Here is a 16,105-nt window from a genome sequence, read left to right on the forward strand (position 1 = left end):
CCGTACGAGGGCACTGATTCTCTGGTACCATTCTCTCCACATAACACCTGGCTGCCTAGACAAAGAGTAAAATGACAAAGCTTTCACTCTAATATTTGAAATTCCCTTCCCCTCCCTTTACCTGCAATCCCTGTGTCCATAACAGTGCCTACTTACTATGATCAATATAAAATGTCCGGCCATCCAGGTGGATCCTTTCTTCCCACCCGGGCTAGTATCAGGAGAGAGAGAGAGAGAGAGAGAGAGAGAGAGAGAGAGAGAGAGAGAGAGAGAGAGAGAGAGAGAGAGAGAGAGAGAGAGAATATGTAAAAATGAGTTAGCTGTACCAAAATCAAAGGCAAAATTATGACACCTTACTCTTCCCTCCTAGGGTATAGTTTTACATTAAGAATAAACCACAAACATTTCAAGTTAACCCTCAACAACATCTAGGAACACACTTGGAGCACATATCCACAGTCTTGGGTCATTCATCACTTGAGCAGGAAACAGGGATTGCTATTTCATATGAGCTTCAGCATCCCATGGAACAGTGGTCGGCAAACCGTGGCTCGCGAGCCACATGTGGCTCTTTATTCCCTTGAGTGTGGCTCTTACACGAAATACAGTGTGCGGGCACGCACGGACAGTGTGATTGAAACTTCGTAGCCCATGCGCAGAAGTTGATTTTCGGTCTGGGTGAGTCTATTTTGAAGTGGCGTTAGAACACTGAAGGGGCCAAAGAGCCACATGTGGCTCGAGAGCCGCAGTTTGCTGACCACTGCCATGAACACTTGAGTTTGGGGATGAACAGCTCAATTAATTAAACAAATATTTACTAAATACTAAAAGGAGAAGGAGGAGAAGGGATAATATAAAAATGTTGGAGACAGATGCTTTACTCATGTCATCGCTGGTTGAAGAATCGAATACTTGCACTTCTCTGTTGTGAATTCTCACTGTTCAAATGTGGGAACCAAAAAGGCTTGGATCATCTTTCCATAGGAGGACTGGTACACTTATTGCCTAAACTGCACCTATTTGCTATTTGAAACTAGGAACCTAACAGGTCCAGACCACACACAATCGTTTCCTTTTGAAACTCACTCTCTAGACACATTCTGGGCTCTCTCATCTAAACCCAGAACCAGGCAGATTTGCAAAGGGTGGTATATTTGTACAACCTAATGAATAAAGATGAAATCATAACCTCCCTAGCTTCAAATTTTGCCAAAATATACCACACACCAGGCAACAGAAAAAACAAATAAAAAAATTCCCAGTGCCCTTCATCTAAAAATAGTATTAGAATCTCTCCTCCCCTTCCTGCCCCTGTAAGGTTATTTATTTTTAATTGGGGGTGGGTCAAGGAGGGGACGAATGGTAAAATTTTCATTCAAAAATCCAGTTTTGTAGTAAATAGCTCAACCCCATTCAGGTTCCCAAAAAGAACAAACTGATATATAAATTAGCTTTACAAACAGCCACCAACCAGGGAGGTAAGTTTAAAATATCTGCAGATTAAATGACTTACTAAACTTTCTGTGATTACCTATGCCTTTTTCTCCCACCATTTTTAATATTTTGGTTTCTATCATGGGTAGAACTTATGGTTGCTATGTTACAAAACAAACGTGTGCTGTTTACAGTAAATTGCCATCTATAAAAAATGCCTCCTGCATCCTAGTTGCAAGGTCTACCTTCCACAGACAGGTACCAATTCAGAAACCTCCTTCATATGTACTAGCTGGTTGTATGTACGATTAGAATTCAGCCATACACCTGATTCTATTAAGAAATTATAGACCAATGGGCCAAAAGTATGGAGAAAGAAGTCACAGGGCCTCTCCATCAACACTGGGCAGATAAATGAATAAACATATTCAGACTTGTCCATGTGTCTCCAGTATACTTACAGGCAGAGGGCCAAGGTCATTGGGGTTTAAAGGTGCCTTTGACCGCAAATGTACTGGGAATTTCAGACGTGGATCTTCCTGCAAGAAAAATGTAAAAGGCAGAATGTGTTAAGAGTGACATCTGTGTGCTATTACTGGCTCCTCCCCTTCTGGAGCTGCATGTTCCAAGGAAAGCAGGAGGCATGTGAATGAGCCACACTCCTGCCTGCATGACGGAGGGAGAGTCCCATCTTTGAACAGGAAGCCTGGCTGACCACCTCTCAAAAGAGACTCCATTCTTCCTCCTTGTCCTTGGTGAAAGAAGGAGAGTAAGAACATTTAAATAAAAGGTTAACATTTTCCCAAGATCTTGAGCAGGTGAAGAGGAAGAAGGACCTAGCAGTGATGTTACTATGGAAACCAGAATAAAGGGTGCCAGCGAAGAGGAGGCTCTACACCGCAGAAGAGGGAGTGAAAGCCTGGTTTGTAAATCTCCCTATGGATCCAGAGCTGCAAGTGAGGGTGGCTAGCCTAACACACTGTAACAGCCTCTCTGTAAGCACTGCACTTCCCTGCTTCCCCTCCCACCCCTTCCTGAACTAGAGCAGAGAATCTGAATCTGGCCTGCCTGGCAGGTCAGGAGCTATCCCAGAGAGCGCTGGCTGGCTTCGTCATAAAAATCACATCCCTATTAGACAAATGGACTGAGATTCTCCAGTTCTACAGATTAGATTTTCGTGTATGTCTTAATATTTACAAGTTTGCAAAATATCTTTCTTAAGGAATGTGCTTCTTAAGATACCACAGAAAGTCAACAAAAGAGAAATATATAGTCAGCCATCTTGGTTCATGACTTATAATTGACAAAGTAATCAGACACATAATCTTGCAACCACGCTCGTAGGAGGGTTACATGATCTCTCTTTCCTTAGATGGGGAAACTGAATTTTAGAAAGAATGAGACTTTGCCCAGAGGTTCTGACCCTGAGTCTGGGAGCTGTCTCTTATATAGGCTCTGTGAAAATGCAAGGCATTTTCATATTTTAAACTCAAAGGGTTAGAAAACGATAAAATTCAGGTCAATAAAATATAAATAAAATAAGCCTAAGGTTTTTAAAAATCCTGTAATAAAACTTATTTTGTGACTATTAGTGGGTATGGGGTTTCCTTTGGGGATGAAAAATGTTCTAAAATTGACTATGGTGATAGCTCTACATCTTTGTCCAATGTTTGTCCAAAACCCATTCAATTGTATATTTTAAATGAGTGAATTGCTTGGTATGTGAATCATATCTCAATAAAGCTGTTTTATCCCCAGTCAACAGTTTTAAAGCACTAGAATTACTGGATTATAACAAAGTGACAGAATTTTGGAATTGGCAAGAATAAAAAAAAAAATCACAAAATATAAAATCAAGCTTTGCTTTCTGTTAGCTATAGCAAACTTTTAATTGAAAAAAATTAATGTTAGTGGTTTATGATGGATGTTGACCCTGAACCTCACTAGTATGCTTTTAAAAAGGATGAGTAAAAACATAAAATAGGCCGATATTCTGTAGATGATTGGAACACATATAGTGTGTAGATTTAGGATTTAGAAAGTCTGAGCAGCTGGTATTCTGGGAAACATTTGTGATAGGCTCATTGTGACCAAGGAGAAACTTACAGAGCACAGAACACCACAAAAGCTACCCACTCAGGGCTAACTGTGAGCTGGCCCAGCTAATGTCACAACCATGGGGACCCTGAGGAACACACCTCTGACCACACATGTTTAGAGAGAGCCCGAGGCCGCTATGATATGAAAGAGGACAAGGCTTCTGATGCTACATGCCAAGCTAGCCACACCTTCAAATCCCACACACAAGCTACTGAAAAGACAACCTGGTAAAAAGGTGGTAATTTAAACGGGAGGGAAAAAGAAGCTGAAATTAAAGTGCCAGTGGGGCTGGGGACAGGGGAGTACTTACTTATCTATCTAATAAAAGAGTAACATGCTAATTGACCATTCCTTCATGATGCCCACCAGGCAATCAGAAGCGAGTATGCAAATTAACCCAACAAATATGGTGGGTTAATTTGCATATGCAGGTACTGAGCGGCTGGGCGTTCTCCACCACCCTAGCTGCTCCAGGCCTCTGGACAGCATGGGAAGGTGGAAAGGTGGCTCTGTGCCTGTAGCAAGAGGAAGAAAGGCCCATTTTTCCATGAATCTTCATGCACCGGGCCTCTAGTCTATATTATAAAAACTCAGTGGCCCTAATGCCGTATTGACCAAATGACCAGTCACCAGGAGGCATGGAGGGGTCATGGGTCCTGCACCAGTGCACGGGGTGGTGTGTGTGGCGAGGCATTTAGGAGGGTCGGGATTACATAAACCAAGGGAATACTCCTGGTTCAAAAAAAAAGACAGCTTTTTTCCTCATTCTGGAAGAGATCAACAACCAGGCCTCAGCTACAATGAGTTTTCTTAGGTTTGGACCCAGTAGAAAACAAACCTGAAACTTCATAAGGCATACTCTGTCTTGCTACAAAAACATGGTGTAATCCCCACCCTCCTGCGTGCCTCACCGCACATACCACTCCGCACACCGCCACCCCTCCACGCCTCCTGGTGACTGGTCGTTTGGTCATTACGGCATTAGGGCCACTGGGTTTTTACATGCTTTGAGCTGCTTCCTTTAACAGAAGGAAGGAATGGACATATCAAAGGCTTCTTGTAACCTTTCCTCTGTCACTTGGTAGCCCCCGCAGGCATCCATGGTCCACCCCAGGTAGGGACAAGTGAACCAATGGCTGGAAGTCTGGCCACAAGGAATCCTCACATGGCCAGGGCTTAGTGCCTCTTCTAGGTGTTACTAAGGAATGAGAGCATGGTGGACAGACCTGCGCTTACAGGCTGGGGCCTCAGACGCTATTCCAGATGGACAGCAGGCACACTGCTTTAATATGAGATCATGCTTTGTAAACAGACTTCAACAGGAACTTTCCTCCATGCGTGTACACAGGGGAAATGTTGGCCTGATCTTTTCATGCTCTGGTTTAGTGCAAGAGTCAAGAACACGAAGGCTGAGGGGGGCAGGGTCTTGTTTTCATTATTCTCCACCTGTTCTACCAGCATTTCACCCTTTTTCACCATAGGGCTCAAATCTAAGAAAAGCTATGCTGACCTCTCATTTGTTCTCTCTTTTAAAAAATGAAGCAAGCCCAGCCTCTGAGGCTCATTGGTTGAACATCAATCCATGAATCAGAAGATCACGGTTTGATTCCCAGTCAAGGCACATGCCAGGTTGTGGGCTTGACATCCAGTAGGGGGTGTGTAGAAGGTAACCAATAGATGAGTCTTATCGATGTTTCTAACTCTCTCTCCCTCTGCCTTCCTATCTCTGAAATCAATAAAAACAATTTTAAGAACAATAAAAAAACACGAAGCAAATCCCAAACCAACTCAAAACAAATTTTAAGCTGAAAATGATCTTTACAGTTCCCACTATCCCTCCATTTTTTGTCCAAATCAACAGGAAATTTAGAGCAATCCTTCGAAAGTGAGCATTCTGTAGAGGCCTTTGTTTAGAAGGAGAGATAGCAGCTGGGCCAGCCTGTCTGAGTTTAGAGAAGAAGGGGAGTAACCGGGGGAATGTCCAGTTGTTACTTTAAGGATTTTCAACAATGGCAGCAGCAACAAAATGTTGTTTTAACAAATTAAATTTTTAAACCAGTAAATCAGTCAATAACAAGCATGTGGGTAGAAAGGGACAACTGGAAATTCAAACTGGATTTCATTCAGCAACGATGCAGGCAGTAAACAAAGCCGGGGCTGTTTAAAATCAAACCTGCCCAGCTGCAATTACTCTGCAGTTGTGGAGTGAAAGGCTGTGAGAAGGTTAGGGGATTTGATTACTAAGCTAGTTCAGATTACTAAAACCATAGCTTATGTTGGCTGGCCACCGTGGCTCCATACACTAATCCATCTCCTTTTATACTATTTACCCCCTATTTCGGGAATGCCCATTCCTGGCTGAGGATTTGTAGAATCGCATACTCTTAGTGGGGCAGCCACAGGTTCTATGTCAACGAGGGGGGGAAAAAAAGACTTAAAAAACAAATCTCCATAGTTGGTTTTCCCCAAAGCTACCTATCTCTTACTCTTGTCTTGGCCACAAACCTGTAATATGATATGAGACTCAAAGGTGAGTCAAACAAAGCTACATGTTATTATATGCCTTCGAGGTAGTTATGAGTTTAATGAATGTCACCAAGATCTAAATGATAAATTCCTCTGGCAGGCTAATTCCTTTACTTTAAAATAGGAAGAACTTTTAGAGTTTTTCTCACTAAGGGGTGCTTGCAAGTGTGTGGTAACATTTTTGGTCATCACTGTGGTGGGGAAGGGAAAGAAATGGTGGTTATTCAGTGACAGGAACCAAGGATATTAAGCATTCTGCAATAAAAGGCACAGTCACAGTCCTGCTCCAAATACCTAGAATGTCCTCATAGAGATATGCTTACTACCATCCATCTGTAGGACGAGAGAGAGAGAGAGAGAGAGAGAGAGAGAGAGAGAGAGAGAGAGAGAGAGAGATATCTATGCCCTCTTGTCCAATTTCAAGGGACTGATTTAACATTAGCCCATGGGCAAAGTATAAATGACAGTCTGGGACATTTTGGTTCAGTCCCCTTCATTAACACAATACTGCTGTTCTAACAATGGACCCACTCGTGTCTTTACTAAAAATGGGGATTTAAAGCATGTGTTCACCTCTGATCTGAGACCAGAGAGCTAGGGCCATTGGCAATCAATCCCCAAACTCAGCCAGCTTTCCGGTCACATCAATTCTAAGCAAGCAGCACAGACGCCAGGAAGACTGAGTCAAACTCTGAACCCAGGCCATCAGTTGGGGACATAAGGACAGGAAGGAAAACAAACCTGAAGCTTCGGGAACAGTCAGAAACAAGAGAACCAATTTAAATTCAGTCATAGGTCTACAGGTTGTTAGTAGAAAAATGCCCCTGACTCTTTAAAACACAATGAGCTACATTAATGAATTCCACCACTGATTCAGCTAAAACCTGAACAGAGGAGTATAAAGATATGCACAATCACTTTTAATTAATCTCATGTTGTACAAATTCATACAACACACAGATTCTTTCTCAGGACCCACTCCTGAGTTAAATTTGACAAAATGTTCACAACAAAGAGCTATCAAATTTACAACCAAAATCCTCAGTACATCTCCTACCCCACAATTAAAGGTGTGAAATGCAGCACAGAAGCATAAAACACTAAAGTAAAATACTGAGGTGGATGGTACAAACGAAAAGAACAAATCAAACAAAGATGGGTGATGTTAATAAAAATGCAAAGAAACTGACAAAGAAAAATTATTTTCAAAAAGATCAGAATTCCTATTATACCATCTTGAGAGGTGAAGCAGGAGCATCAACATCCTAGCAATAAGGAGCACTGCTTTTCCCCCAAATACAGTCAATTGTCAAAACTACAGCTGTCCAGGAATGTTCTGGAGAAAAGGCATCCAACCTGGCAGCTGGCCCTGACCCCGCACCCATCCATCACCCCTCCCATCAGTCCCTGTGTGCAAGATATTGAAGCAGGCTGAGAAGACCCTCTGGGGACAAGCTTCGGTGTCAATGAAATTTCTCTACAAGAATCATGAGTACGGAGTGAGGAGATGAGAGAATGAATGTCAGACCTCACGATGAAACGGAGCCAAATAAAAACAGCGACCTTACCCACGTTGTAGTCTTTGTGTTATGGTCAATGAAGAAGGGCCGGCCGTTTGGCGCGATCCTCATTTCCCAGCCGGGTGGCAGGAAGCTCTGTGTGCCTTTGTGTTGTGGTTTGGGGGAGTTGTAAGGTGATGGCTGTGGGGACTGTGGATTGGAAAGGGTATCTTTCACAGCCCGACGTATGGGTGAATCCTTGGCACCCTAAGGAATAATAATGAGCATTAGAACTCTTACAGGTGCTAGTCCAGATGTGTCAAAATGTACTTGGGTATCACGAATGTTCCATTTGGAAAGGGACAAGAGGAAGCGCCTAAGAAACTTGTTTCTGTCATTTGTTTACTTTTAAATCAATCAAACTTTAAAGTTTTTCTACTGATTAAACATAGAACATTAATTACTTAAAATCACCATCCTTTGATAGCTATTGGATATATGCGAAAAATAGTATACTCTACTGAGAATTATGGATGAGGACTTTACAGAGGATGGAGAAAGACGTGACCCCGCTCTTAATGAGCTCACAGTCTGATGAAGAATGGATGGGCAATTTGCAGAGCACAAGAAGAAACCACCTGGACTTGTACGGTTACCATGACATTTATATCACAGTTAGGAAGAGAGCTATCATTCATTCCCAATCATCAGCATTTAAGCCCAGGGCACAGAGAATACCACAGCTACCTCTAAGACATCGTCAAGTTTAGAACTTGAACATTTGTGCTCTGGCTTCTCCAACTCTGATGCAGTGATGTTAAGATATGGTATTAAGACCACACAAACAGGAGAGCAATGCAGATGCACAGCAATGACTTAGGGGTGCAGATATGCATCAGAAACATGTATGCCCCATACAATGACAGACCCTACAGTCCAAAGGCAAAAAATGGTCAAAGCCACAGCTATCGTTTAAAACTTAATATAAGCACAGCTATCTGAAAGAGTTATTATGCATGTCTAATGAGGTAATAGGCAAGAAGAGGCGAAACAACAAGAATGGAGAAAGTTCTGAAGAGAGGGGCCCACATGTACAGCACAAGTCACTATGGCCTCAGCCCCATGAGAATGAGAATCAGGTGAGAGCCCAAGGATGTGAGCTGGGCGCAACAGAGAAGCAGGTAATGAGGCTGCACAAGAACACCCTTCACCAAGAACACAATGATCAGACAGGAAGGTGGCTGCGAAACTGAAGTCCAAGCTAAGAGAAAAGAAAGAATGAGAAGTCACAGGGTAGACGTGACCCCAAGTACACTGAATAGCCTTCTCACCTCCAGTGGGGCAGATAAAGTTACTGTTGGCGAGCTGAGGCTACGAGGCCGGCGGATCTGAGGCTCGATTAGATGGTTGCTACTGTTTGTGGCAGATCCAGGTGCACCATCTTCTGCAAGCTACATTGGAGCAAAAACAAGTTAGCTTCATGTGAGGATCTCCCTTTGTGCGGTTGGGAGTGTGGCCCCAAACAACAACACAGCCAGCAGTAATGAGAGGTCTGGCCTATTTAAAGCATGGAGGAAATGATTAACCATAATAATGGGGGGAGGGAAGGTTGGAGAAACACATTCAAGAGAAATAAAAATGAATCACTAACCTGGCATGAAAACGAGCCTCAGGAAAAAATGGGAGAGGGGTTGGGAGAGACCCTACACACTGCTATAAGCTCTTACTTTGAAAATATCTTTCACATGACATTTAAAATATATATCTAAGAGACAGAGTGATTTGGGGACCAAATTCTTCCATAGGCATATATATTTAAAATAATACATTTTCTTTGTGGAAAAAAAAAAAAACATTTCTAAAACATGGGTTCTCAGGACAATACATAAACAATAGCAGTGTGGAGGTCACGTACATTTCAGCTTCAACTGCCTGCAATTTTCAGTTGTGTGGCGATCTGCATACCTGCATGATAGGCCGAGTCCAAGTGGTGGTTCGATTGTTATGATTGACATAGTATGTGCGTCCCTTAGCATCCTTCCTTTCTTCCCAGCCTGAAGGTAGGCCCGGCGTGGTGTGCACGTAGGCCACTGATGGCTGTTTGTGTAAGAAACCGTCATTATTTAGTGCAGTTGTTTTCTGATCACTTTAACAAAGTAATGTACACATTATTTTTTTTCTAGACAAAGCAAGTTAACTCTATTTGTATCCAAAACACTAGTGTCTTGAAAACAGAAGTAGATTTCCAGTAGCTTCAAATCTAGTGTGAAATGAACCTCTCTAGAGTCCAAAATCTTACAGAATGCATTCTTAATGTCCTAAGCCTTAAATGCAATGGTAGCTGCTAACGTGCTAAGAGAAAAAACCATCTGTTTCAGATACTAAATTTTACTGCCAAATTATGTAGAGCTTAAAGGTATTTCAAATTATCAAATGTCATTGTCTATGAGAGAAATGTCTTGATATAGCTGCCACAGGGATACTCTCCTAGCTTATTCCTAAATTCTTCATCAGCTTATGGCCCTTATATTGTATCTTCCATGGGGAAAAGTACACAGAGGGCCTTCTCCAGGAGTTCTCATACACACCAGTGGCATATAACCAAGAGGACCAACTAGGACACTCCAACTGCCCCAGCTTAGAAGGCTCCTGGCGAGCGGAGGCTGTATTATCCTGTCTGTCCATGCGGAGCTTGTCTCTAAAGGGTGAAGGAAGCGCAGGCAGTTTCCGGGTTTAGAAACATGTCCAGTACAGAGTGACTATATTTAGATATTCCAAATTAGATCGAAAAGGATTCCTGAGACACTTCTGCTGGTAAGCAGCAGCCTGAGAAATGCAGTTGGGTGGAGAACTCTGGAATAACAAGGATGTTTCAGTGACTCAAGGAGGCACCGAGATGGACATCTGAGGTCAATGCTGTCTCAGGAGGAAGTCCTGGATGTATGGTTGCTGTATATCAGATCTGTCACTGGGGAAGGGGTGCTACTCTAAGGCTGGGGGGGGTGGGGTGGTGCGCGCTCAGATACAAGAAGCCAACCATAGCTATGCAGGCTCCAAGGAGAACACAAAAGAAGCAAGAGGCTAAACATTATTTGAGATACAAAAGGAAGCCATGTCTTTCTGGGTACCATTTCCCCTAATTAGGATTTTCTCACCCTCCAGATGTTTTACCAGCTATCATTTTCTTGATATAAGGCTGAAAATGTAAATCTCTTGGCCCCGCTTCTCCTGTGCTCATCCCATCTTTCGTGTTTCCTACCAACAATGTGCTGTGGCAGAGAGGGTCACATCAGAGGATCCCCCAGTCCACTGCATGACCCTGGGGTAGCATAATTAAGGATGCTACCACATCATTGGGGATGTTAGTTAATGAAGCTCCATATTCTACTGCCTGAGCTCAACTGCACATTCCAGAGAAAAACTAACTGAGGGCTTGGAGTAGCTGCCTCAGTGGTTATTTCTAAAACATGTTGAACAGGGAAGGCAACAAAACTTTCTTCTAAAACTATAGCAACTACTTCCTTGACATTTTCCCAGATAAAATCTGAAATATCATGGTTAATTCCAAGACTGATCATAGAGCATCCTGGACCTACATGTGGGGATTCCACAAGAGTGGGAAGAAACATCAGCAGACAGACTTGATCCTTCCATGGGTACTGAAGTCAGATGAATTTATCTACAACCTGAAGCTCTTTCCTCCCTCCTCCTCTAGCTGTGGCTCCAGCAGAAAAGAGCCTACTTTTTATCTATAAAAGACCGACTCTGCCAAACCAAGTTAGAACCCAAATTGTATCCTAAGTTAGTGGTCAATTGGACTGTGTGGCAAAATAGGTGCTATCAACAAGCTTTGACCTACAATTGCTCACATGATGACCAAAAATGCTTTGGCTAAATGAAGTACTGAATGGAATTTGTTGCTTTTCTTGCTCCCTGTTATTTTTGGGGAGAGGCAATGAGATAGGCCCTGAGAAAACTCTGTACTGGAAACCTTTAGCTTTGCAGTTATAACATCCCTGGAAAGGTTATTTGTGAGGCGTCTGATAACTAGAATAGTTTGGCTATGTCCTAGATAATCTCAGAATTCCTACTAAGGCTGTATGACTTCCAGCACACTATTCCAGCACGTAGATCCACAGTGAATAGAACTAATCAGATTATGGGAAATTAGTAGTGTAGTAGAGAACACTGAATTTGATTAAAATGTTCATTGTACCTTCTACTGAGAACTGGTAACTCAATTTAGTACCACTAAATAGAGATGGTGCCATAAAAATGTTCTCCTTATAGATTTCTTGACCATGGAGAACAGTCTGTGATGGTGATTCCACTTGTGACTCAAAACCTCTCACTCAAAGCTAGGGACGGGCAGGACCCAGCTTCTATGACAGACCATGAAGGGGCTAGTCCTGAGCCAAAATCAACTTCCATTGCCGTGTGTGTGATTACACATATGCACTTCATTTCATTCTACCTTGAGAAATAGTTAATTAGTCAAGAGATATGTTAAAACGGATAGTAAGCTTCATTTAACATTTCATAGCTTTTCATCTGAATATATTACTGTGTTTCATAACGCCAAACAGCTGTTGTGCTACAGCTGCATATTGGCTCCAATTATTTCATTAAAAGGGAGAATCAATTATGTTTAAACTATCAAAGTTCAAACAGGCTTTTCCAGATGACAAATGTTTGGCACTATCACCAGTGCCCCAAGATTCCCTCAAACCCTGCCATTCCCGTCACCTGTTTATTTTAGGGTCTATACAGCAAAGAGCAAAATGACTGTGCAGTCCCTCTTGTTCCATCTCAGAGAGGGCTCCTGCTTAGCTCCCTGGAAAGTGTACTTTTTTGTGATAAATGAAAGGATTGTGGTTCTGCAGGTGAGAATCGGGATCTGTAGAAATAAAAGCACTACCAAGGAAAGACAGGTGGACAAGGATAGTTTATGCAACATGGTGCAGGACCAAAACGGGTGGGGCAAGGGGCTGAATGCTCACCAAGGTGGGGAGATTATATAAACTGGTGCATTTGCATGACTGAAAATTATGTAATCATTAACAGGCTCCAGAGAGATAATGGTAAGTGAAAAATATCAAGTTGCTAAGTGAAATGTACATGAGATCCCTTTTGTGTGTGTGTGTGTGTGTGTGTGTGTGTGTGTGTGTGTGAATGAGTGAGAGAGAGAGCGCGAGCGAGTGCGAGCGCGAGCAGAGCACAGTTCCAATGTAAGCATGTACACTTCTGTGTGGGGCTGACAGGGAGAGGGTTGGGAGAGGGTGTAAGAGGGAATGAAACACGCTAGGAGATGGAACTGGAAAAGAGAAAGTAAAGGGCATTGGTGACAAGGGAAATGATGGAAAAGAAACAAATGTGATACTGTCAAACCTACTGAAACTTCGAATGTGGCCATAAAATTAGTTGGCTTATTTCAACCAAAAGATGACCAGGTACACAGAAAGCATGAGAGTAGGTAAAACATTTAGGAACTACTCCTATGGCCCAATTCTTCAAAATCAAAATCAAAATAAACTTTTGTGTTTTTTATTCATTGGTGGGGGAAGGGAGAGTACTGGCAAGAAGAGGGCTATGGTAATGGCCACAGGATTCGCACTGACATGGAGCCCAGTGCTCTCACAACCAGTCTATCCCACCATTTAATATAACAGTGCCACACACTCCAATATTAACAACAGCTGCCAAGACCAATAAAATGCAAACATGGATGGAAGAGGATACTCAGCACTAAATTCTACTAAAATTATTTCATGAAATGATCTCATCCACCTTGCAGCTCTACTGCCACAGAAATTTCCAGTGCACAGTAAGCAATGTGCCACTTCATTTGAAGGTTCATACCTTCTACTGGAAGCTGAGCTGGCCTACCCAACACATGACTTTCACAATTACTGCGGCTCAATACCTTAAATGAGGCTGATTTTTTTGCTGACTGCAAATTTGACTTTCCTGTGTACAATGCTGAGCATTACATTATAACAATGTAACTAAATTGTTCACTAAAAATCATCAACATTCTTTAGAAAATCTGCAATTGTATATGTATTTAAAGGTGTTCTCAAGTAATAAGCAATTATAACAAACATAACAAAGGTGAAACAATAAGGAAAATTCTTTAAATAGCCATAGCAGCTCTAAGCATAAACTATAAGCTAGCCTGTCTTCAGGGATCAAATAAAAAACAGACAATTAAAGTACATAGTCAAATCTATTATTTTAAATAACGAATAATAACAATAACAGATACTTGGCTTAGAGAAACACCATTATTTCTAAACCTTTCAAACTTATTAAATGTACTTCCTCCCCTCCCATCCTCCAAGTAGTACATAAACATCTGTTCATTCCTGTGAGGAGAGTCACTGGTTCAAGCTCATGATACAGAAAATCTAACTCAGTGTTCAACACACAGGAGATAGCTACCGTGCCCAACTGAACATCCACTTGTGCAACTGCATTCAGTTCCTGTGGCTCTCCTGATTCTCTTCCAACCAATTTCATTTACCCAACCATTCCAATAAACAGCAAAAGTTTACTGGAAGTGCAAACACTAACGGCAATATGTATAATTGATTTCAGAGAGGAAGGGAGAGGGAGAGATAGAAACATCAATGATGGGAGAGGGGCCAAAAATATATTCTTAATGGTCAAATTAAATGCAATTAAAGCTTGACAGTCTTCCTGATAAAACTATATGAGACTAGCCTGACTGATGTGGATCAGTGGTTTGAGTATTGACCCATGAACTAGGACACATGTGTCAAACACAAGGCCCGAGGGCCAAATCCGTCCCGCCAGGCCTTGCAATGTGGCCCGCACCGTGCTGTCATCACTGCACTCCGCTGCGTTTCCATCACAATGACAGTTTATGACTGTTCAGTAAACCATTCAGCCCGCGATTTAGGCTGGATTTTAGATTTTGGCCCTTTCTCTGATTGAGTTCGACACCCCTAAACTAGGAGGTCAGAGTCTGATTCCTGATCAGGACACTTGATCCCCATTAGGGGATGTGCAAGAGGCAGCCAATCAGTGATTCTCTTTCATTGTTGATGTTTCTCTCTCTCTCCCTCAACTTTCCTCTCTGAAATCAATAAAAATATATTTCAAAAAAAGAACCATGTGCATCTCTGCAGCACAAAAAGTTGATATTCCCCCCCCCACACACACACAAAAAAAGATGGAGCATATTCACCATTATTCAAAATATTAAGACCAACCCACAGTTTTGCTGTTAAAGTCTGATCAAGGGTATCATTACCGTTGGCTCCTCACCACCTGTGACAGTTGAAGAACGCGCTCTCCTAGTTGGGGCACTGGGCTGTTAAATGATAATTTACATCAGTGAAAGGCACTTAGGGAGACCACCCGTTGTTTACTGAATCAGGAATCACTGCTGTGGCAGCCAGTGAGGCAGGTGACATGAATCAGAATCCTTGAAACCCTTACTGTCCAAGTAAAGCTGAGCGATCACTGACAACCAGAGGAACAAGGACCCCGTCAACCTCCCATCCACAGAGCCTCAGGCTGCAGCCTCAATTTGGTCGAACAATGAATTGACAACCTCAATAACAATAATGAGATGTCTTTTTTGGAAAAGAAATTGAACACCACGATGGTTTTGCTCCCACTCTTAAATAATGAGCAGATTCTTAAATCAAAATTCAAGAGGCCACTGGTGATCAGTGAGTTTTCAGCTTTGGAGAGTATAAGGGAGGAGCTTGCAGGAGTAATCCGTTTCCAGGAAAATAGACTCTTTGGCAAATAAAATTAACATTGATTGTGAAAAGGAGAGGAAGTGCCATTAATTCATCAAGGAAGATCACTGAATCATTAGGCGGAGGATCCCACCAGCCCATTGCAGCTGATTGTTGTGGGGGAGTCCTGAACCGAAACCACCCCAGAAAGGACGCTCTAGTCAAGCTTCTTATCAACCAGCACGTTGAATACAAGGCACAAATGAGTCCCTATTGTGGCCACTCAGTTGACTAGTGAACTCATTCATTCATTTTGCAAACATAAAAGATAAAAGCTAGGCAAAAAAATCCTTCTGACTTGTGCAAAGGTGTACACAATAGGAAAGACACTGTGCTTTCAAAATCTGTAAGTGCACTGTCCCTCACCTCCCCCCCCGTCCCCCCCCGCCCTCCCAACACACAATAAAATATTAGTGCTAAAAACGATTGAGGATTCGGAGTCATAAAAAAGCTGGTGATGGTCAAACATCACACTGAACATGCTAAAATAAAAGCACATAGTTTTCCCCCCCCAAAAGAAGAAACAAAGTCACAACATGTTTCTTTTCTTTGACGTGTACACCAAACATCTCCCTAAGCAGTTCTGGTCTGCCTTCCAATTGGAATACTCATTTTCATTTATTTCCTATATTATTAAACATTGCCACGCTTCCATACTTGCTGCTAACTAGAGAAACTGTGGGAGAGTGGAAACAAGTTGTAGCTAATTCTTTAGCGAGCTGCCTTTAGGGAGAAGGCACAGGAGGCTGTGTGGGGTTAATTAGGCCATCAGTT

General features: G+C 42.3%; 1 protein-coding gene across 23 annotated transcripts in view; it reads right to left on the reverse strand.

Annotated features, from left to right (window-relative positions):
* The window catches only part of NEDD4L (NEDD4 like E3 ubiquitin protein ligase), a 294,560-nt gene that overhangs the window by 38,894 nt on the left and 239,561 nt on the right, over positions 1–16,105 (reverse strand). For 8 of the 23 annotated variants that reach the window (XR_004984505.2, XM_036419451.2, XM_036419460.2 and 5 more), the window contains 7 exons: positions 14,836–14,895; positions 9,525–9,656; positions 8,891–9,010; positions 7,629–7,826; positions 1,896–1,973; positions 157–211; positions 2–55 (listed from right to left, as the gene is read on the reverse strand). Coding sequence is in view for 22 of the 23 variants with exons in the window: in XM_036419451.2 (XP_036275344.1) it covers positions 2–55; positions 157–211; positions 1,896–1,973; positions 7,629–7,826; positions 8,891–9,010; positions 9,525–9,656; positions 14,836–14,895 (697 nt within the window). In the remaining variant the exon portion in view is untranslated. The remainder of the gene's footprint in view (position 1; positions 56–156; positions 212–1,895; positions 1,974–7,628; positions 7,827–8,890; positions 9,011–9,524; positions 9,657–14,835; positions 14,896–16,105) is intronic. The other 15 variants (XM_045574928.1, XM_036419436.2, XM_036419437.2 and 12 more) reach the window with 6 other exon arrangements.

The sequence above is a fragment of the Pipistrellus kuhlii genome, unplaced genomic scaffold (genome assembly GCF_014108245.1).
Source record: "Pipistrellus kuhlii isolate mPipKuh1 unplaced genomic scaffold, mPipKuh1.p scaffold_m20_p_6, whole genome shotgun sequence".
In the NCBI taxonomy this organism is placed as follows: Eukaryota; Metazoa; Chordata; class Mammalia; order Chiroptera; family Vespertilionidae; genus Pipistrellus; species Pipistrellus kuhlii.